The 24,114-nt window shown below is 34.9% G+C and overlaps 1 protein-coding gene and 1 pseudogene across 1 annotated transcript in view; both read right to left on the bottom strand.

Annotated features, from left to right (window-relative positions):
* Positions 1-24,114, bottom strand: part of MEGF10 (multiple EGF like domains 10) — a 332,427-nt gene that overhangs the window by 155,436 nt on the left and 152,877 nt on the right. Inside the window, exons 8-10 of the mRNA XM_039848592.1 lie at positions 15,523-15,713; positions 6,529-6,750; positions 5,171-5,300 (exon numbers count right to left, since the gene is read on the bottom strand). Of these exons, the coding sequence (XP_039704526.1) occupies positions 5,171-5,224 (54 nt within the window). The 5' untranslated portion in view covers positions 5,225-5,300; positions 6,529-6,750; positions 15,523-15,713. The remainder of the gene's footprint in view (positions 1-5,170; positions 5,301-6,528; positions 6,751-15,522; positions 15,714-24,114) is intronic.
* On the bottom strand, positions 1,739-2,238 carry LOC120590911 (transcription factor BTF3-like; annotated as a pseudogene).

Below are 24,114 nucleotides of genomic sequence, written 5' to 3'. Positions count from 1 at the left end.
GCAAACGATCCTCTCTGACCAGGTTTCTCTTCCTGACATTAACATGAACTCTTTTTCTTTAGAGAGACCTCCAATACACATGCATCCCCATTCAATAACAGCATCTGGCAAATAGTCCATGCTAAAATTATGCTTAAATGGAATGAATGAATGTATGTTTGAAGTCCCTAACCATTCTCCTTAGTCACTCCTGAAAACAAACGGGGAAAAGTGTTTTGTTTGTTTACCATGTATCATCGCGCCTTCTTCTGGTTAATAGAACATCCATTTTTCTTTGGGGACCACCCCTGCTACAATTAGTGCACTCTGGATGGGGAGGACAGTCAGAATGGTCCAGGTTTCCCTGCCCAGGACCTAAACTAGTCTCCTCAGACCTTTCCTGCCAGGAATCCAAACTTTGATCAGAGCGGCATAAGAACAAATACACCTAGAGCTGAATGATCCATATGACAGTGTTCTAGAGATTGGCCATTAGTTTATGTCACTTAATCCACCAAATTTTATGTTTTATGAAATCGAGTGGCTCTATTTCCTTTAACTTTTTAAATCGCCTTTGAGACATGATTTACATTCAATGTATTGTACTCATATTAAATGTACAGTCTGATAAGTTTTGAACAATGTATACGCCCATGTAACCACTACCACAATCAAGATAATGAACAGTTCCATCACCCTGATAATTTCTCCTGCACTCCTCTGAAGTCAGTTCCCCACCCCACCCTATCCCTGGTCCACTGAACTGCTTTCTGTAGCTATAGATTAGATTTGTCTTTTCTAGAGTTTCTGGAATGGGATCACGTAGTATGTATTTCTTTATTTCTAGCTTCCTTCATTCAGCATAATGTTTTTGAGAGTCATCAATGTCGTTTGTATAAGCAGTTTGTTTCTTCTTACTGATGAGTACTATTCCATTGCATGGATATACCACCATTTTCCCATTCACCACATGTTGATGGACATGTGGACTGTTTCCAGTTTAGGTTCATTATAAGTAAAGCTGCTAGGAATATTTTTGTACAAGTTCTTTTGTGGACATATGTTATTTCTCTTATTTCATAAGAGCGGAATTACTGGTTCCTACAGTGTGTGTTTAACTACATAACAGAGATTATTTAATTGTTTTCTAAAGTAAACACATAATCTTACATTCCCATCAGCAATGTATCAGAATTGCTCCATATTTTCACCAACACTTGATATTGCTTGCCTTTTTATTTTAGCCATTCCACCGGGTATCTCATTATAGTTTTAACTTGCATTACCTTAATGACTAACAATGGTGACCATCAAAGATATTTACCACCTTTTCATGTGCTTGCATGCCATTTGTTCTTTGATGACGTACCCAATTTTTTTGCCCAATTTTTAATCAGGTCATTTATATTCTTGTTTTTGGTTTGCAGTTCTTTATATATTTTGAATACCAGACATTTGTCAGATATGTGTATAGCAAATATAGTCTTCTAGTCTGTCTCTTGCCTTTCCATTATTTTTTTACTAGGCAAAGAGTTTTATTAACCTTTGTTTTCAAACTTTATTTCTAGGCTTCATCACCTTAATTCACTGCAAAAGATAATTTATGTATAAGCAAAAACTGAAAAGAGCTGCCGTGTCCAAGGGGCTTGGGCTTAAAAATATTAGATTGAGATTTTTATTGTTATCTATGAACAAAATTTTAAAAAGCAGTCATAATATAAAATAGCAGCTCCCGGTAACTTCGAGTTTTATCTTGTTCAGAAGTTGACTCAATTCAGTTTGCTTCAGTCTTGGAAGCCTCATTAAAATTCTCCATAAGATCTGGAACTTCATCATCATCGTCATCTCCAGTAGCAAGTGGTGCTTTTCCACCCACAGATTGTTTGGGCAGAGCTTCAGCCAGTCTCCTTAAACTAGTCAGACTGTGCACCAAGCTGGTTTAAGATGCTGGGTAACATTTCTGTCAGCTGTTTTATCTCAGCATGGCCTATAATGGTGAAAGTGTTTACTGCCAGAGATGCCCAGACTTTGGGGTTGTTAAAGTGAATCACTGTTCTCTGGTTTGTGAATGTAATCACCTCTTCAATATCAGAAATATTGTTTACTCCAACTTCTTTAAGGAGAACTGAAGTTTTTATCATTTGCTGTAGCTGTTCTGTGAACCACCTTCTTCTTTCTGTGAGCAGTTCCTTTCCCACCAATGCGCACTTGTGCCTGCAGTTTGATGAAGTTCTCCTGGTTCATGATAGTTTCTTTCATCTTTACAGGGCTGGGTGGGGTAGGACTAAGGTTGGCACTCGGGGGGTCTTGGGCAGACCAGCTGAAATTAAGCGTACACATGGGGCCGCAGGATGGCACCTAGAGGCCCAATTTCTTAATGTCATCTTTAAAACAGCAGGGTTTTTTTTTTTTTGATGATGTCTGATTTATCAATTTTTTCTTTTATAGTTGTGGTCTTTAGGTTTTATCTAAGAAATCTTTGCTTATCTCAAGGACATGAAGATTTTCTCCTATGCTTCTTCCAGAATTTTATAGTTTTACTGTTATGTTTAGGTCTGTGATCCATGTGGAGTTAATTTTTGTGTCTGGTATGAGGTAAAGGCTGAAGTCCATTGTTTTTTATATAGATATTCAGTTGTTTCAGCATAATTTGTTGATGAAATTATCTTTTCTCTGTTGAATAACACAGCACTTTTACTGAAAATAAATCGGCCATGTGAGAATGTTTCTATTTCTAAAGTCATTATCTTTTCATTTGATCTACATTTCTATTCTTATGCCAATACCATGCTGTCTGGATGACTGTAGCTTTGTAGTAGACTTCTGCTTAGGAATAATAAATTTTTGAACTTTATGCCTTTTTTGAAATTTGTTTAGCGCTTCAAGATTTGTTGTTGTTGTTTTAATCTCCTAAATGAACTTCAGAATTAGCTTGTCAATGTTTTAAAAACTCACTTTGGAATTTTGATTGAGAATGCCTTAAATATATTGATAACTTCAAGGAAATTGACATGTTAACAGCACTGAATGCTCCAATCTACAAACACATTGTATCTCTCCATTAATTTAGGTCTTCTTTAACGTCTCTCAGCAATATTTTATAGTTTTCAGCATAACCAGATTTTCACGTTTTTTAAAAAATCTCTAAATACTGCAGCCCTCTTAGGGAAGTGCCTCAAAGGTCTTCTGCTTACATCATCACTCCAAAGCCTCCTGCCCACACTCGCAGTCAATTCCCTCTTTAGTCCCACAATCATGGCTTGCCTGCAGTCCAGTGGTTTCCCACTGAGTCTCTGCACCCTCTACAACTCCCTGCACCGCTTGCCTGTGAACTGGAGGGTAGCTACTAAGCTACTGTTCTCTCTATGGGCCCCTGTGTGGCTCATCTGTGGTCCAGAGAGTTCCCATAGAGTTACTACTCTCTCTCTCTGCCTCTTAGCATTATCTGTTACTAATGAGCAATGTTTTGCCTGCCCTCCTAATGGCTTAGAGACTTCAGAGCAACTCCAGCCTGGGCAAACCAGCTAACTTCTTTGCTGTTCAGGAGACTAAACTATATCTTCTTCAATGTGATCTGAACCCCTTAAAATTTTTTCTTTCTTGAGTACTTTCTCAGCCCTGGAGTATCATACAGAATTGTCATATCTTATGGTCATGTTTTACCAGAGTTAATAATTCTTTATATTAAAACATCCCCGTTTAACCTACTATGTGGTTCCTATCTCCTAACTAGACCCAGACTAATATACTATAATAAAGCATGACCTTTCTGGGATCTCCATTGAATGTCCCCAGGTATTCTTGAAGACTTTTCAGTCTTCACTCTGTTTATCAGTCCTGCAAAGACTCTGGGAATTGATCAGTTTACAGCTTCCTGATTGGTTTGTATGTGGTATTGTACAGTTTCACCTTTTTCATTATGGCTTATAATTCAGCAACAGAAGGACCCTATGCAAATCTCTGGAGGTCTTTCCTTGTGTAATGATCTCCTCTTCAGTTTACTGCCTTCCAAATTCCAGCCCCCTCACCTTTCCTGAATTCCAAAGTCTGTCTTTCTTGTACTTCCTTGCACTATGGTACAGGGAGTACCTCTAATCAGAAAGCCAGAGTGATTCTAGGATTCACCTCATTTGCTTACCTTTTCTCAGGGTTCACAGTCCTTTTCCTCAGTGCCTGAAAAATGTTGTTTCATATATTTTGTCCAATTTTTAGTTGTTTAGGGCAGGAACATAAGTCATTCCTTCATGGCCAGAAAAGGAATAAGAGTTTGATTTTTTTTTTAGGAGCTACTTTTTTAACAAATTCCTTCACATTTTTTGGTATGGTTTTATTTATTTTGATTGAGTTAGATAGACTTGGTTTTTTTGCTTTCATCCAAAGAACTCCAGATAATACACATGTGGTACCCAAATGAACACGTGAAGCATTGTAGATAATGCCTGAATAGCTTGGTTAACAGTGAGACTTTTACTGCCTTTATTCTGAATACTATAAGCAATATTCATATAATATAAGATTAAATGGGTCTTTTTGTTATTGTTGGTAACTATACTATTCTGTTAGCATAGAATCTACTTAAACTCCAAATTATTTTTCATATTTGCTATTAAGCCTGACTTTTAAAATGCCATTTATACAGTTAGTTGGTATTTTCATTGTAATTTTTACAGGACTATTCATTTACCTCTATAAATTCCATTTTTCTATATGTGATCCATTTTAGAACTTGTTGAGATGTTGGTAGAGTTTAATTCTTGTCTTAGTATATTAGCTAGCTAATGCAAAATCAAGATATCTGAAATTTGATCAGCAGGCCACAATATTCTTGAGCAAATACTTGTTAAACATGTGGAAGTAGGTAAAAGTCAAAGGCATATTCTAACAAAGAGTTCATTTTCCATTTATATTTTTTCACATCCTGTAGTAAGGTCATCCAGCCACTTATAATTACAGCTCTATTACATCTAGTCCGCTTTCTCTATCGCAGCTACAAGGATTTCATGGAATTTTTTTTCAGTTACCTTATAAATCCAGATATCTTCTCATTCCTTCAATTTACCTGTCTGGTAATATTTCCGATAAAGGAAATCAAGTCAACCTAGCAACCTAAGACAAGTAGAAAAGGGATCTCATCGCACTGAGCTGTGCCATGAGAAGGGTAACATGAGCAAAGTTAAACTATTCCTCTTACCTTCTCCAGTGCTTGGATTATTTTTGCTCCATTAGTGTGCTGGAACTTTTCCATTAGACTCCTGGACTTCCCAAAGGCTCTCTCATCCGTGCGTGATCATCTAAGTCGATGTCTCCATAGGCTCTTGAACCTTGCCAAGAGGGATTAAATTGCTTCACAGGCCACATTTGGTCCAAAGCCATGACCGAGGTCTGTACATCTATTTTCCCAGCTGACACACAGGTGGGAAAGACACCTTCTGGATCATTTGGCCATCTGGTCCCAGACCCCACTGCTGCCCATGAATTGATGCCAAATTGTTGTTGTTGAAGAGGGGGATGGGACAAGGGCTATTTTATTGGGCCATCTTGCTTACATTACTCTCTCCAAATTTTTTTTTTACTGTAAAAGAATTTACCACAGTAAAAAGTATATTTTCATCATGACCAAATTCATACCTTCATATGTATATAATTGAACAAGTTTCATGAAACAACACACGTATATCACGTCCTCTGATTTTTTCTATTCTAGTGCTTCTCAAACTTCAATGTGCATGTTAAAAACCTAGGGATTTTGGTAATGTATGATTCTGATTCAGTATTTGGGATGGGGCCTTCATTTTAACAAACTCCTAGGTGGATGTTTCTATCTCTCGGAATGCACCTTGAGTTGCTAAGTTCTATTCTTTTTCATTTTACTTAAATGTTAAATTACTTTTATGGCTCTCAAATGTATCTGGACTGTCAGTTTGTAAAAGCAGTACTGATATATTTCCTGGCGTAACACTACGCTTGGAGAAGCTCCTGAACCGACAACATGCCTATGTAGGATATTCTTGTAAAAGAATACCTGTGGAAGATATCACATTTGAAAGTGGTTCAATAGGAAAGAAGCTTCATAGAACATGAGAGAAGTGAAGAAATTAATATCTTCCTGACATTGTTTTTTAAAAGGTAACATTTGACTCAATAAATAAGTCTATTCCAATTTGGAATAAATATATCTAAGTAGTCTGCATATTAAAGACTCTGATAACTGTGTGTGAAAAGAAAATTGACCATTGCAATGATACGAGTATCAGGAAAAAAAATTTCCTGCAGCATGATCTCCTTTTGTCTGCAATATCAGTGCTTACTGTGTCGATCAAGGTTCTTATTTTCAAGTAACAACCAACTGACTAAATTAATAAAAAACAAAACTGGGGAGAGCACTATAGAGGGACTCCAAAAGAGATGGGAAGCTGTGGGACCTAAGTTGAAAACTTAGAAGGAACCCCTCTAGAGGACTGGGAAGGAAGATTAATGCCAAGGACTCAGAGAGAAACAGCCTAGTCATGCTGTCTCCACTGAGATTAATGAACTTGAACCATTTCTTACCTTAGTCCTCTTATCATGTTCTCAAGATCAAAGTCATAAGAGAGAGCATCCATTTGGCTGAACTTGGGTTTGGCATTCCCTCTTGCCAGTCCTGGGACAACAGGAAGTAACTGGCCCTTCAAATTTTCATGGGGGAGCAGGTGCCTGACATATTATCCCTCCAGGAGCATGGAAAAGTGGTATCTGACAGAGTTTTTACAACTCTTTCAAATTTGCTTTAAACTGCAACAGAAAAATGAGGCAGTAATTATTAAGGAATGTAAGATCAAAGGACAGTTTTCTCAGGTCGGGGGAATTACTATGATTCTGCATCTTGTTGGGAATGACCCAGTAGACAGCCACCGTGGGTGGGAAAGTGGCTCACTGTCACTTTTAGCACCATTTCTGAGAGTTCCCGGCTATTTTAGCCACCATCTATTGCCAGAACTCTATCTTGCAAAACTAACTCTACACCCATTAAACAACAACTCTCCGCCTCTCTTTTCCCCGAGCCCCTGGCAACCACCATGTTACTTTCTCTCTCTATGAATGTGAGTACTCTGGGTACCTTATGTAAGTAGAATCATACAATATTTGTGTTTTTGTGACTGGCTTATTTCATTTACCATAATGTCATTAAGGTTCATCCATGTTGTAGGATGTGTCATAATCTCCTTCCTTTTAAAGGCTGAGTAATATTGCAGTGTATGTATATACCATATTTTGTTAACCATTTATCTGTGGATGGACACTGGATTGCCTTTTGAGTCTTGAGAATAATGCTACTATGAACACGGATTTACAAATATCTCTTAGAGACCCTGCTTTCCATTCTTTGGGATAAATACCCAAAAGTGCAATTGCTAGATCATATGGTAATTTTATTTTAAATTTTTCTAAGAATGACCACACTTTTTCCACGCGACTGCATCACTTTACATTCCTACCAACAGTGCACAATGGTTCCAATTTCTTCACATCCTACCAACATTTGTTATTTTCCTTTTATTTTTTTATTTATTTTTTATGTTTGTATAGTGGCCATCCTAATAGGTGCAAGGTGGTACTTCACTGTGGTTTTGATTTGCATTTCCCTAATGATAAGTAATGTTCAGCACTTTTTCAAATGTTGTTGGTCATTTGTATATCTTCTTTGGAGAAATTTCAAGTCTTTGCCCATTTCTTAATTGGGTTGTTTTTGTTGTTAAGTTGTAGTAGTTCTTTACATATTCTGCTGCCTTCTTGTTCACTCACTCCAGACACATTGGTCTCCTTTCTTTTCCTCAAAAACACCAGGCATGTTTTCCCCTTAGGGGCCTTCCCTCTGCCTGGAATGTGTGGCTTGCTCCCTTATCTCCTTCAAGTCTCATTCAAATTGTCCCTTCTTGGTGAGACTTCCTATCAGCCATGGTAACTCATCCCTGCCACTCAGCAAAACTAATCCTCCTTTAAAATGTTTGAAATGTTCTACTTTTTTTTTCCACATTGCTTTTCACCTTCTAATATCCTATATAATTTACTTATTATTTATGTGTATTATGTAATATCTGTCTTTCTCCCAATAGAATATAAGCTTCTAAAGGTCAGGGATCTTTGTCTATTTTGTTTACTGATATATTTCAAGCACCAAATGATATCCTTCTACACAGTAATTTCTCAACAATAGTGAATATATTTCAAACAAAAGTTTTATAACTCAGTAGAGGATCTTTTATTTTCCAATTGGAAATTATCTTTTCTAAGTAGAAAATTATTTTCAGAGTAGAGACTTCTGAACATGAATTTCTTTAATTCATTTAATACATTTGCCCAAACTACCAAATTGTACAAATACACTTTCAGTAGATTCATTCTTATCTCTCAGATTGAAATAATTGTCTCGCTCATGCTATAAAAGTAAAGAAAGAGAGGAGGAGATGGAGATAAAGAATTAATTAATCAAGCCTTTAAATTTTCTGAAAACCCAGGGAATTTTTATCAGCCAGCTTTTTCATTTGCCTAACATTACTCTCTGGAATATTAATATTATATCCTGAGATTTATAGCTTTATATAGCTATGATGTATTCACACAAGGAAGAGCAAGTGCCCTTAAAGAGTCTTTCCTTACATTTTTTGTATATTAATTCATTTTAGAGTCTTCATGTTCAGGAATATAATTCACAATAAAACAACGGAAGACGGTTTTACTAAAATGCAGTGCTTTGTAGCCTTTTTCATAGTACATTAAGAGGATAGTTCCATTTATATGGTGTACTGGGGTAAACCAGGGAATTGGATACTGTGGCAAGGCTTCTCCAGTTCCCCAGCCCTGCTCAGCTACTCCTAGCCACATCTAGGGCTGGTTGACCCACTAATTGAGAAGCTCTGCTAAATTAGATGATGTCATAAGAAGTTAATTCTTATCAATCGGTGAGTGAAACCAGTCCTCTATGACAAACGTGGTTTACAACTTCTAACTGCTTTCTCCACCAACTATTCTAAGAAAAATTTGTCCTACATAATCTACTTTTAACGTTTCAAGTTAATGAGCCTTTGAATTTTTAAAATAAACATTTGAATATTGTAAGGAAAGCTTCTCTCCCCTTCTGTTGGATTTCTCTGTTGACATCTAGCTTTAAAAATTCTTCTATCTCTTCTTTATTTTGCAGAGGCTGGAAGCCTGAAGAGTATGTTTCTTTGACACCCTAGCCAGCAGAGTTCTGGACACATTTTTAGACTTCGTTTTACAGATAAATTCATGTGATACTTGAAAAGCAGCAGGGAAGCCAAAGTCATTTCTCTTCTTTATCTGGCAGCAGTAGAAGGCATAGTATAGGCCTCCCAAATGGATTTCTGGAGGGGCTTCAATTTTCAATTTCCCCTGCCAATCTACCCATTGTGGAACCATAAATTACTAGAAGATGAACAGGAGCTTCCTGCATGTTCCTCATTCCTGCAGACAGAGGCTCTCTAACTTTCTGTGGTGGTGCACCTAAAAGTTACTGGTGGTCCCCTGCCTCGCCTCCTTCAGCCCCTACAATGGCTCTGTAAGCATCTGAGCCCTTGTATTAAAACCTCTGCTTGAAAACACTAATAGTGCTTTAATGTTCTTATCTGAGCTGTGACTAAACACTCTTCTTAGGTAACAGACATAGAAACTCCACTTTCTGGTGTAAGACATGTAACATACAACTTGAATTCTCTAAACATTTTTCCTATCTATGTAATGGGATGTAATGGCTAACAGAAGGCTTGTCTGTTTACATCTCAACAGACTCCTATTCTTTAAATTTCCTATCAAACTACTAAAAAAGACAATGGTTTCTGCCAGTTATATTTTAGCAAAGAGTGAGCTAAAGAATATTAGACTTACAATGTTCTGTTTCTGTACTATCCAAAACACATGACCAGAAAATTAAAGTAATGTGTATCCCTAAATGAAAATTAAGGGCTCTTTCTAGAAAAAAAGAAATAGTGAATTTAGAGAAGCAAACAGCAAATATTCACTAGCATCTAACTACCTAAAAATGAAAGTGGTCTTTAGTTGCAACATCAAAACAAATTACAAATAAGTAAAAGATGTAAGTGTTAAAAGATATGATCCATTGAGAAGATATTCACCAATGATACATCTGATAATGGGTTAATATTCAAAATATATTTTAAAAAAACATACAATTTAATTCCAAAAAAAATCTGATTAAAAAAAGGGCAGAAGACATGAATAAACATTTCTCTGAAGAAGATATACAGATGACTGAGTACACATATGAAAAGATGCTCAACATCATTAATCATCAGAGAAATGCAAATTAAAATCATGAGATATCGCCTCACACCTGTCAGAATGGCTATCATCAATAAATCAACAAGCAATAAGTGTTGTCGATAATGTGGAGAAAGGGGAATCCTCATGCACTGTTGATGGGATTGCAAATTGGTGCACCTACTATGGAAAATAGTATGGAGTTTCCTCAAAAAGTTAAAAATAGAACTACAATATGACCCAGCAATCCTACTTCTGGATATTTATCCGAAAAAATCCAAAACACTAATTCAAAAAGATACATGCACCCCTATGTTCATTGCAGCATTATTTGCATTAGCCAAGATATGGAAGCAACCTGTGTCCAAAACACATCAATAGAAAAATAGGTAAAGTGGTATATATATATTATCAAATTTCCTCATTTAAAAATTTTAACTGTTTCTGTTCAGACCAGTATCAAACATTGCCTTTACTTTTTATTTCTCTTAAGCTCTTTAAAATCTAGAACAATACCCTCTACCCCAGCTTTTTTTGCCCGTGATATTGACTTTTTTAAGAGCTCAGATAATTTTCTTTATAGAAAATACCACATTCTGGACTATTTCTTCATGGGGATATTTAACATGACTTAAGATTGCTAGATTTCATTCCAAAAAAAAAAGAAGAAAACCTTGAGACAGACATCCAGAGCTGTTCAACAGAACTTTCTACAGTGACAGAAATGTTCCTATATCATCGCCATTCGTCATGGTAGCACTAGGCGTGTGGCTATTCAGCACTCAAAATGTAGCTAGTACCACTGAGGAACTGAATTTAATTTAATTTAACTAAAATTTTAAATAGCCACATGTGGCTAGTACCTACTGAATCATTGTGTACCATGAAAAAAGGATGTAAAGTACCTAGATTCCTCCTGTACATACTAGGTATTTGATAAATGTTGGCCTTCCCCTCTATCAGATATATTTTTAAAAAGCATCTTATACAATATATTATCATATAGATTCAAATGAAGATGTATATTCGATCTTACAGTGTGATTAAGAACTTTTCAACAGAAGAGAAATAAAGGTCATCTGATGATCCGCATCAACTGCTATATTTATCTGGTTATACCCATGATATACATGGAAAAAAAAGCTCAGAAATAGTCCAGTCATTCTGCAGTCTCTTTCTGCATTTTTAACATTTATACATAAGGCTTAAGAGCTAGAATTCACATTTTCTGAAATAGCTGGTCCTGCATGTTTACTCTTATTTCAAATTGCTTATAGTGTATAATTACTTAGATGAAGCCAGAACAATGAGATTTAGTACTGAGACTTCTGTTCCAACTAAGAAAGAGGATCTCATTTCCCATGGGATTGAAGCTAGAAGGATTGAGAACCTACCTGATAGTATAACACAGGAAAAGTAGAACTGAGATATACTGAGAAGAGTTCCATTTGGCCCCTGGGTCCAACTATGCCTGCAGCAGATAGTGTTGAATGAGAAGGATCGTGTCTATATTTTTCAGTTTTACAAGCCAATAAATTTCTTGTTTTTTCCTAAGCTAATTTGAATTATTTCCTTCTGTTTCTTATACCTGAAACAGTGTCGTCAAAATGTAGCAACCAAAAGAGCATAGAATTTGGAATCAGATAAGCTAGATTCTTATGTATCTCGAATAGGTCTCCACATCTAGAGATAGCAATGCCTTCCTCTTAGGCCTGTCATGAGGCCTAAATGAGATGGTATGATCTGAGTGTGAGAGATACTTTGAATATACTAGGTCCTTTTTTAAATTTCCCCCGGGGACTGTATTGCTGTTACACCCATGAATTCTCACAGTTTTCCTTTTCTATTGCTTATCAAAAAGTTCTCTATTTATATTGATCTGTAATGCAAGGTCATTTGGATCTAAGTTTAAAATGGAGAGGGGCATTTCATACAATTGGCAATGGAATGTTCCCCATCTAGTTTCAGAAGAGAATCAGTTTAAGGAGCAATAATATTTGTCTTTGGGTCATACAGAGCCAAAACGATGGTTGTGAATTTGTGTTGCTTTTCACAGTCCACTCCCTTTTGGTTTCTGTCATGAGTATACTGGGGATTTTATCTTGTAGAGACTTTGTTCACATGGTGCAGTTTCTTTTGCCTTCTCAAAGCTCACCAAGTGTAGAATTCCTTCTATTGGCACGGAACACTTACTCACCTTTTATGATCATACTGGATTTAAGTTAAGTAGCTTGATATTCAGACAGAATATAATTAGCTAATCATTTACAGGATTAACTAGGCTAAAATTTGACACAGTAAAATATGGCAAGCATGTTTACGCCCATCTAAATCCCTATATTAATAAAGGTGATCAGATTATACAATTCAAATGCATTTTCAAGAAAATATCCCTGGCATAGAGGATTAGAAATACATTTGAGCTAAATTTAGAATTCAGGAAAAGCAATCCTACAGCTTACTTTCCATTATTTTTTTCCCTTCAACTAAGCTCTTAAGCTGAATAAATTAAAGTCTCCAAGATGTTTAAACAGTTCAGTCTATATGGTTTATTATAAAATACAGTTGTAAAATCATTGCCAAGTTACTCCTAATATCTGCATAGTCAAAACTGGAAATTTCTAACAAAGGCATCGATGTCCTGCTTATCTATTAATTTTAGCTCCTTATCTATAATTATTCATCTCCCCCTTGAGAATCTATCTCCCTTCCTCAAAGTCTCTGAGGCACGGCATCACTTTCATGAAACCATATTCCCAGTCTGTCAGGCAAAATGCCATTTTCTGTTATCTCATAGTCTATCTAAAATAATCACCCCTACATTTAAGACTATCTTTCATTCTTTTAAAATGTTTATCATACTGTGTTTCAAATCATTTCAAAACTTAAAAATGCAATGAAATATATCTTTAAAGATAGGCAACATCTAGGACCACATACATTTCTTAAAGCAGGTAGGATTTTTTTATTGTTGTGCTTTTATCTTAGCGTGGCTTTTGTTAGTTGCAGCGAAAACTATAAGAATCCACCCCACCGCACACCCACCTCATCTCTATTTCTACCTCATCAGCAGCATGACCATAAGTGGCAGGATAAAACTTGAAAGTATTAATCCAAAATTTTCCCCATCTCTTTTTAGTACAGGCAGTTTGGTTTGCGGACCCAATCAAGAGAGGAAGGAGAGAGAGCTAGAGAACAAAAGCATGTAAAACAGAAATACGAAAAAGATTTATGACATTTTTCTTAGACTCGATCTTACGATTCTCTGGACTGGGGAGACGGAATAACAGAAAGGAGAGAAATAGAGTAAAATGAGTTAAGGCCCTATATCCTGTACTCCTTTAAAGATTTGGGGGTGATAAAATGATTCTAGGCATGTTTAGAATCTTTGAATAAAAGGTGATTGTGGCCTGCTTATGTTTAAACACCAAAGAGACAACAAACCCTCACAGAAGAATAATGTTTACTTTAATTGTTTGCTGGATACAACTGGCTGGTTTCCACCCTTCTAAGCTCTTCCTTGTATCACAGCAGATAGAAGTGTGGAAACTACATTTCCCACTTTCTCTTGCTAGGAAGGTTTCAGCTGAGGACCTACCAGTGGAAAGGACCTGAACAAGATTAAAATGAAATGCTGGAACATTTAGATTGTCACATGCAAAAGAATGAAGTTAAACCTCTAACTCATACCATATACAGAAATTAACTCAAAATGAATCTGAGACCTAAATCTTTGAACAAAAACTAAAAAATAATTAGAAAACTGCATAGAGGCAAGTCTTTGTGATCTTAGATTTTGCAATGGATTCTTAGACATAATACTGAAAACATAGGCAGCAAGAGAAAAAAAAAACAGATAAATTGGACTTCATCAAAATCAAAGACTTATGTACCAAAGGACATTATCAAAAAGTGAGAAGACAAATCACAATATGGGAGAAAATATTTGCAAATTATAGACTATATTAAAAACTATTATAACTCAATAATAAAAAAAGACAAGTTGTCCAATTGAAAAATGGGAAAGGACATGGACAGATATTTTTCAAAAAAATATATATACAAATGGGCAATAAGCACAATAAAAGATGATCAATGACATTAGCCATCAGGGAAATGCAAATCGAAACCACAATGGGATACTACTTCATACCCACTAGGAAAGCTTTAATCAAAAAGAGATAAAAATAAGTGCTGGTAAGGATATGGAGAAATGGGAACCCTCAAACACTTACACTGCTGGGGTGAATGTAAAATGGTGTAGCCACTTTGGAAATCAGTTTAGCAGTTCTTCAGAAGATTAAATTTAGAGATACCATATGACCCAGCAATTTCACTGCTAAATATATGCCCAATATAAATATATCCGCACAAAACCTTGTACATGAATGTTCATAGTAGCATTATCAAGAAAAGCCCAAAAGTAGGTACAAGCCACAAAGCCATTAACTGATGAATGGATAAATAAAATGTGGTATATTTATACAATGGAATATTATTCAGTAATGCAAAGTATTGACACATGCCACAACATGAATGAACCTTAAAAATACCGTGCTAAGTGAAAGAAGCCAATCACAAAGGACCACATATTATAAAATTCTATTTATATGAAATGTCCAGAATAGGCAAATCTATAGAGACAGAAAGTAGATTAATGTGTTTCTTAGGGCTGGGGAGGTTGATAGGGGAACTGGGATTGGGGGTTGTTATCTAAAGAGAGTTTCTTTTAGAGGGTAAGGAAAACATTCTAAAATTGACTGTGGTAATGGATGCACAGCTCTATGAATAAACTAAAGCCAGTGAATCAGACACTGTAACTGGTGGAATTGCATGGTATATCTCAGTAAATCTGTTTTTTGTTTTTGTTTTTATTTTTTAATAAATAAGACTAAAGGGAAGGAGGAAGGCAGAGCCACTACTCCTGGCTTTGGCTGTGGCAGCCATGTGCCCCTGTAACAGTCATGATGGCTCTGCAGGGGCACTAGAGAACAGGCTCAGAGGAATTCAGGGTTGGACAGGTGTGGCCTCCTATTGGGTTTCCTGGCGTTCCTGAACATTGACTAAAATCACCTTACCTCCCCCCACCCTTCCTTTTTTCTCTCGTTCATCCCTTCCAAAGATTTTGGAACTTCATTCCCTGGGTTAAATCTCACTCTACCTGACATTCCTAGACTGATTTGTTTTCCTAACTAAACCCCAATTGATATTATAGCCTAGAGAACATCTATCCTTCTAACAAATCCCATACTTTATTTAGATACTCACCCCTCTTCCACACAGCCAAATACGTGAAAAGACAGTGATTTCACCCTCAGCTTCAGGGTTTAGCCTGATTTTGGTCTAAAGGTAGTCCCATTTCTCTTGCTCAAAACTGGTTCAGAAATAGGCATGTGAGCCGGTTATTCAACTAGAGATAAAGAGAGGTTTGCCAGAGACTTCTGAGAACGTTCTTCATTCTTAAGGGAGAAACATGAGAAACCAATTAGATATAAATGAGTAAGCTCTAATTTCTGCAGGCAGCTATATACAAGATAGGAGCATGCTTTAGAATGAAGATGACAGGCAGAAGGCAGAGCAGAGAGATAGCGAGAACCCAAGCCTTTAATTGCATTTTCAAACTGTTGGATCAACACACTCTGAAGCTCACCTCTCCTTGTTATATGAGCTAACAACTTGCCTTAAGGCAGTTTGAGATAAGTTTTCTGTTACAGCCCAAAACATCTTAATTTATGCCCTGAGCCACATTTAGGTGGTGCCTACCTATGCAGAGAGAGCTTGAGATAGCTCCCCAGGTTCCCACAGCCCCGGAGTAGCATGAGAATCATCCAAAAGTTACCTTTAAAACCTGGAAAATTTAGCTCAGAAGTGGGTGGAGGACCTGGAGAGGCCTTGCAGCTATGATGAGGGGACACAACAGCAAGAACCACACAAAGCCATCATAACAGATGGGTAATGACAACCAGGACCCAGATGAGTTCCTTCGTCACAGCAAATGCCACACAGGGCACATAATCCAGGGACACAGTCTCCCCACTTGACACGTCAATACAACAAAGGCCTGTAACCCCACCCCTTAAACCTTGAAATGATAAATTGACTTGGTTTAATTTTCTACTATCAAATAGAATGCAAGATCAAAACAAAGATTTTGGGGTCGTGGAAAAATGAAAGAAGTTATGGATTGAGAAAATCATGACCCTAGAAGTATATATCCCAGTTAAAATAAAAAATGGACGTATAATTAGGTAAGAAAAACTCAGATAAATGCCCATAAATTCTGTCCTGCAGTCCCATGCCTTTTTCCTCACATGTCTTCTAAAGTCATATTGCTCAAAATCTGAAGTGAAGAATAAATATAAAATAATTACTGATGAATAATATGTGACCCAAAGGTTTTCTAACTTGGAACATAAAAGTACTTACAACTCTTCTCTGATTAGTTTTGTAGAATATAAGTAGCACTGTGCTTGAAAACAACTTTTATCATCATGTAATTTCTTATTTAAAAATTTTTTCTTCCTCATTTGTGTCCCAATCCCTTAAAACCAATCTCATTTTCTTAACATTGCCTTTCTCCCCAAGGAGAGAATACTGATGCTAACACATGTTATTCTGAGATTAAAATTTTTTTTTCCATTTTTATTCCAAGGGGAAGAGAATTCAATGTGCAAAGCAAGAATACTGAACACAATTAGACATGTAAAGTTGAAGATCAGATTGATGAATCTCTGATTCCTGTTATCATCCTTCTATTAAGAATATTAAACCCATGGACTTACAGAAAATAGTTTCATCTTTATATTTCAACTCTATGTTAAAGATATTCTTTAGTTGATCATCTGATTTAAAAAATGCTAGAGTAGTAAAATCAAATCTTAATTTTTTTTGAATTCGAAAAAATGAAAGTGTTTTTACTCCTTGTGCTAGCTCTTACAACTTTATAATCAGTAATATTTAGCAATTATGTGCATACCTATTACCAAGAAATTTAAATGAAAACTAGACTTATTCTGTATCTTGTCACCAAAAAGTCTGTTTGCTAAAAACAAAGCTTTCTTATAATACTTCAAGGTTTATCTTTAATATGACTACCTAATGTTGGCTTACGACCTTGCAATTATGCTGTTACGGGTTACTATGTTTGTTGAAATTTTAGCTGTAAAAAAGTATATGTTTACTTAAAATTATAAACTAGATTTGTCATGACAGGTTGGTGTTACCCACCAACTTGATGAGAATGAACCCATTTGGGCAGCACATGATCTAGCTCAAATTATTCCAACCTGTGTAGAAGAAATGAAGGAGATGCTTTCAATATTAATATTACTTAACATTTAGAAACATGGCTTGTAAATATGTATTTTTTAAAAAGGGTCTAACAGTTTAATTTTAAAACACAATGCCAGGTAGAGTTTTAAACTGGCATGCACAAATGATCGCCGTGGCTTCTGGGTATATTGGAGGCAGTGACCGCAGTGCGGATTTCCCAGAGGATGCCAATGGTTGGTTTGCAGAGGAATGGCAGAGGTGACAGTATCTAGTTTTTCTAGCATCTGGTGGGGCAGAGGCAGTAGCATTTCTTTCCTAGGCCAGTTCCATGTCACAGTTCCCTGAAATCTACTGGATGAAGTGCTCCTCCCAAACAAGAGTATGAACCATAAAAGAGACATGGAACCCAGCCAATGAGAACTCCAACTTCAGGAAAGGGAAGAATGTTTCCAGGATGATAATGAAAGGAAGGTACTGAAAAAAGAGGGCAGCAAGTCCAGAGAGTAACCAGTCCATTCTGAAGTGGAAGGAAGGTCCAAGATGCATATCTTTAAGAAAAACTGGAATTCTTAGATTTTTTTTTTTTTTGACTGAATTGAGAGGTTCCTACTTTTGGTTCTCCCTCTCTTTCTCTCTCTCTCTCTCTCTCCAATAAGAAGCAAATTTAAAAGTGGATAATTATTAACTCCTAGAAAAACAAGCTGTGTATGAAAGGAAATTGAAGGATACTGTGAGACTAAACTGTATTTAATAATATTTACATAGGCATGCTAATTTTAACACTGGATACTGTTAGAACCAAAAATATTGTCAGGGTGAAGAGAAGAAGATAAAATGTGTGTGCATTTGTGTATTTGCATAGGGGGAGGGAGTCTGGTTGGTGTTTGAGGAGTAGGTAAGAAAACGAAATCTTTTCACAATGGGAAATGAATTGAAGATCTCCAAAAAGATTTAAAAAGCAAAACTTAAGTATCAGAAAAATCCTCCTGTGTTGTAAAAACTGCTCAGTGTCAGACTGTTGACTTTGGGAGCAGAAGTCAGAAGCCCAAAAGAGTAAGGATTACTGTTATTAGCTAGCAGAACTCATTGTATTTAATGTAAATATGTATAACTTTGACAAAAATAAAGATTAGAATTTTCAATAAAAATAGTTTCTTAACTCCCACCAAAAAAATTTACATTACTATTTTTTTTATTATAATTACATTGTGTTTATAGATAAATAATTTAGGGAGAATTGACTTTATTATAATTCTGAGTATTTCTCTAGAAACGTGGATAAAACTTCTTTTCTATCCTCAGATTAAAGCTTTATTATTTTCTTGTTATAGGTTCTGTGCATTTTTTGTTGTTTGTGCCAAGGCATATTATATTATATTTTGCTATTATAATGTTCTCTTTTTCTATTCTATATTATAACTGTTGCTAGTACATAAGAAAGCTCTATATTTTTCTTGTGCTTTGCCACCTTACTAAACACCTATCTTCTAATATTTTTTTCAGTTGGCTTTTCTTCAGTTTTCTAGGTAGACAATCATATAAATGGACAAGTAATCATAGTTGTGTGTTGTAATTTTGCTTTCCAATATGTATGACTCTTCTTTTACCTGTCCTGCCATCACTCATTCCCACTCTTAAAGATGTATTCAACAAGTTCTAATATGTATGACTCTTCATACATATTAGAACTTGTTGAATACATCTTTAAGAGTGGGAATGAGTGATGGCATGGCCCTCAACTTGAATGGAAATATTCCTAGTTTGTCTTAACATGAATATTATTTTCTCCTGATTTCAGATAAAATTTTGATCATCTAGTTCTTCTGTTTCTAGTATTTTCCCTATCTAAACATTTTTTCATACTTTCTCATTAGCATTTGTTTAGTTGTCTATTTTCCTCCCTTCAATGTCTGTTTCTGGAGGTATGAATCAGTTTTGGTTTTACACCAGAACTGAACTGAGAATAATGACTGGCTTGATGAAAATTTGTTGAATGAATGAATGGATCAGTAATGGGCAGATCACCTCTGGATCGTCAGGTGCTTTGTCTCTTTTAATCTATAAAAAACATTAATATTTATCATAGTATTAAACCACCTTTGCATTTAGGGAATAAACATTACTTCACCATTGTCTGTCAACTGAATTTCCTATTATTTTATTTTCAATGTTTGCATTGGTGCTTAAGAGTATGAACTGCAGCTCTGTTGTATTAGCTTTGGTATTTTTATTTTTCAGGATTATGTTAGCCAAATCAAATGAATTAAAATATTTCATGTATTTGCTCTGTAACAATTTTAAAGTCCTATAAATTAGCTACTAAGTTTAGAGCAATTGTAGAGAAAATCATCTGCCTCGTGGTACTGATTTCTTCGGTCATTATTTTTCTATTGTGTTTTATTGTCTTTTATTACATAAGATGTGAGAGAGCATGCTGTCTTTATAAAAAGTTAAAATTATTCCTAAGTGTAAAGACTAAAAATGTGAGGCTATACCTCCCTCATCCATCCCCAGAGTTAAACGGGGTTAACAATTTAATACTTTCATTTCAGTATTTTTCCTATGCCCTCCCATATTTATATGTATGTAAAATAATAAATGAAGAAATATCCTGAAACTTACTTTTTTCCACTTTCTTTGGAAAGTTTCCACATATATATTATAAAAATATGAAATACACATACTTTTCCCTTTTTAATAATGTGTAATATTCAACATTATAGCTTTACCATAATTTATTTAACTGATCTTCTAATGACAGGTTTTTGCTGTTCACATTTTTCACTATAATAAACATTTCTGCTATGATCATTCTTGTATATAGACCTTTAGATCCATGTGCATGTGAAATATTCTTTAGAATAAACTCTCAAGCATGGAATTGCTAACAACAAAAATGGGCAGTTTTATCCTAATAGATACTAAAAAATTGCCTTCCAAAAAATGTTTTGTCATCTTACCCTCCTACCAACAGAGTATCAGTGTGTGGATTTGCCATATCCTCACCAATCCTGGTATTATCAAGATTTTATATTTTTGCTAATGAGTAAAAATTCATAAAAAATATATCACATTAATTTACATTTCTCTGACCCCCTTGAGGTTGTACATTATTGTAGAGTTTAACATTTCTATTTCTTTTTCTATGAATTGCTTTTCATATTAATTGCTAATTTTTCTACTGGACTGTATTTTTTCCCTATTGATTCACATTGATATAAATCTTTTTTTAATATATTGCAAATGTATTCCCAGACTGTGGATGGTCTATTAATGTTGTTTATTATGTTTTTTTGCATACAGAAGTTTCTTTTTTAATTTTTACATATATACATATGAGATATTTTTCTTTATGACTTAATGTCTCCTATCTTGCTTAGACAGGATTTCTTCACCCCAAGCTTATGAATATGTTTTTTCTAGGTTTTCATCTAACAATTTTATGTTTAGTTCTCTAGGTACGCTGTAAGGTAAGTGTCTATGTTTCTTTTGAAATGGAACTACTAATCACCCCAACTGTATTTCTTTAAAAATATTTTGTTTTGGCTAACCAAATTTGAGCAAAAAACTTTGGTTTTGGGTAAGCAAACTTTGCTCTAATTTAAGAAATAATTCAACATCTTCCAACTGATTTGTTTACCATTGCTATCATTAATAGCAGCTAGTACTTACGCAGTTCTGACTATATTCTAAGCACTCTTCTAAGTGCTTTATATATGGTAACTCATTTAATCTTTACAACAACTGTAACACATAGGTGGCATAACGGTCCCTATTTACACATAAGAAAACTAAGACAATGAGAGTTTAAGTAACTTGCCCAAGAATGCACAGCTACTATGTATCGTGGCTTGAGAGTCAAAGCTTGTAACTATTAGGCTGAATCCCAGTATACATACTGTTTCTAAATTCTATTCAATCTTATTAATCAATATCTCTGCCTATACCTGTACCACCCTATACTTTTACAATTATGTTTTCAAATATGTTTTAATTTCTGAAAGAGCAGTTTCTCCCATTTTTTCTTCTCAGAATTTACCAGGCAATTACTTGTTATTTTCTTTATCATTTGACCTATGGAATCAGCTTGTAAGTTTCACAAAAAATAATGATTAGGGTTGCATTACATTTCTAAATTAATTTGGGAAGGATTGATGTCTTAAATATATTTTCTCTTTAGAAAGGGGCTACGTAACCACATTTAATGGATCTTTCATCTTTTCCCTATGGTTTCAAAGTATTCAACATACGAATCTTATATTTTTGTTAGTCACTTTATAGTTTTTATTGTTGTTGAGAATGGGTTCCCTTTTTATCCATTTCGTTCTTTAATATGTTGTTGATCATACATAGGAAAGGAATGATTTTTCTATGCTAATTTTCTATCAATCATCATGCTGAACTCTTTATTGATTCTAATAATTTTTTCTTGAATATTCAAGGCAATCTTACATTTGAAAATAATTATACCTGTGGCTTTTCTTTATAATATTTATGTGTCATAGTAGTCTTTTTCATCTTATTGCATTAGTTAGACTCTCTATTATAAAGTTATATAGCAACAATACTGGGAGCAAATTTATCTTATCTCTAAGTAGATATGTTTCTAATGCTTTACATCAAATATGATATTTGTTCTTGGTTTATGCTAACCTTTATCAGCTTAAGAAAGTTTCTAGTACTAGCTTGCCAAGACTTACTGTTTATTTGGTTTTAATCAAAAATGATAATTAAATTTTAGTAAATGCATTTTTGCCCATATTGAAATGTCATGAGTTTTTCTTCCTTTGATCTATTTACGTAGTGAATTACGTTAATGGCTTTTCTTGTGTTGAGTCATCCTCAATTAATAATAGTTCCATGCGTCAGGAGCTATGTTAAACATAGTTGTTTGAAGAGTCCACATCGAAGATTGTTGTATCCTCTTTATGAACTTACCCTTTTTATTATGAAATTTATTATTAATTAGAATATTTAGTGTATTTACATTGAATATAATTATTAATCTAGTTCAGTTTAATTCTACTATCTTGCAATTTGTTTTTTATTTGTTCCATCTTGTTTGTTTCTTCTTTGGTTCTTTTCTGCCTTCTTTGGGCCAATAAAATGTTTTCAGTACTCTATTTTATTGCCTCTTTGGTTCTCTCTCTCTCTCTCTCTCTCTCTCTCATTGCTCCAGGGATTACAGTACACTTATCAGTCTACTTCTAATTAATATCATAACTTTTCATGTAGAATATAAGAATCTTACAATAATAAAATTCCATTTATCCAACACAATTTTTATGTATGTTATTATGTATGTTAGAAATGCCACCACACGTTGTTATTATTTTGCTTGCTTGAACTACTCAATTTTCTTTTAAAGAAATTTAAAGAAAATGAAATTCATTGATATTTTCCCACATATTTACCATTTCTAATGACTTTCATTCCTTTCTATAGTTCTAAGTTTTATCTTCAGCCCAATGAACTTTCTTTAGCATTTCTATTTATTTATTTATTTATTTATTTTTTTATTTTTTTTTTTTACACTTTAACGGTAAGACACAAATATGTATGTAATATACATGTATATGTGTGTTATTGATGATATTGATGTGTATTGTGATGTTACTGTGTGTTCACCTACCATAGTTAGATTTCTGTCACCACATGTTTGACCCCTTTACCCCATCTACCTCCCCTCCCCTCATCCTCTGGTAACCACTAGTCTATTGTCCATGTCCATGAATCTCTGTTTGTCCTGTTCCTTTGTTACTTTTAGGTTTATATCCCACATATAAGTGATAGCATGTGATTTTCAACTTTTTCTGTCTGGCTTATTTCACTTAGCATGATTATCTCAAGGTCCATCCATGTCGTCACAAATGGCAGTATTGCATCTCTTTTTATGACTGAGTAATATTCCACTGTATATATGTACCACAGCTTCTTTAGCCAATCATGTATCGTAGGACACTTCGGTTGCTTCCATGTCCTGGCCACTATGAATAATGCTGGTATGAACATCAGTGTGAAAATATCTTTTCGGATATGGGTTTTCAAGTCTTTGGGGGTAAATATCCAGTAGAGAATTGCTGGATCATGTGGTAAATCGATTCTTAGTTTTTTGAGGTACCTCTATACTGTTTTCCATAGTGGCTGTACCAATTTGCAGTCCTACCAGCAGTGTATGATGATTCTTTTTTTTCCACATCCTCTCCAACATTTGTTATTACTTGTCCTGTTGATTATAGCTATTCTAACTGGTGCGAGATGGTATTTCATTGTGGTTTTGATTTCCATTTCTCTAATAGTTAGAGAGGTTGAACATCTTTTCAAGTATTTGTTGGCCATTTGTATGTCCTCTAGGGAGAATTACCTGTTTTTTGATTGGATCGTTCGTTTTTTGTTGTTGTTGTTATTGAGTTGTATGAGTCCTTTTATATTCTGGATATTAGGCCCTTATTGGAGGTGTTGCTTGCAAATATATTTTCACATTCAATGGTTGTCTCTACCTTGCTGACAGTTTCTTTTGCTGTGCAGAATCTTTTTAGTTTGATGTAGTCCCATTCATTTGTTTTTGCTTTTACTTCCCTTGCCTTT

The sequence above is a fragment of the Pteropus medius genome, unplaced genomic scaffold, assembly GCF_902729225.1.
Source record: "Pteropus medius unplaced genomic scaffold, Ma_sr-lr_union100, whole genome shotgun sequence".
Taxonomy (NCBI): Eukaryota; Metazoa; Chordata; class Mammalia; order Chiroptera; family Pteropodidae; genus Pteropus; species Pteropus medius.
The sequence above is the reverse complement of the archived record's forward strand: the minus strand, read 5'-3'. Positions and strand labels throughout refer to the sequence as shown.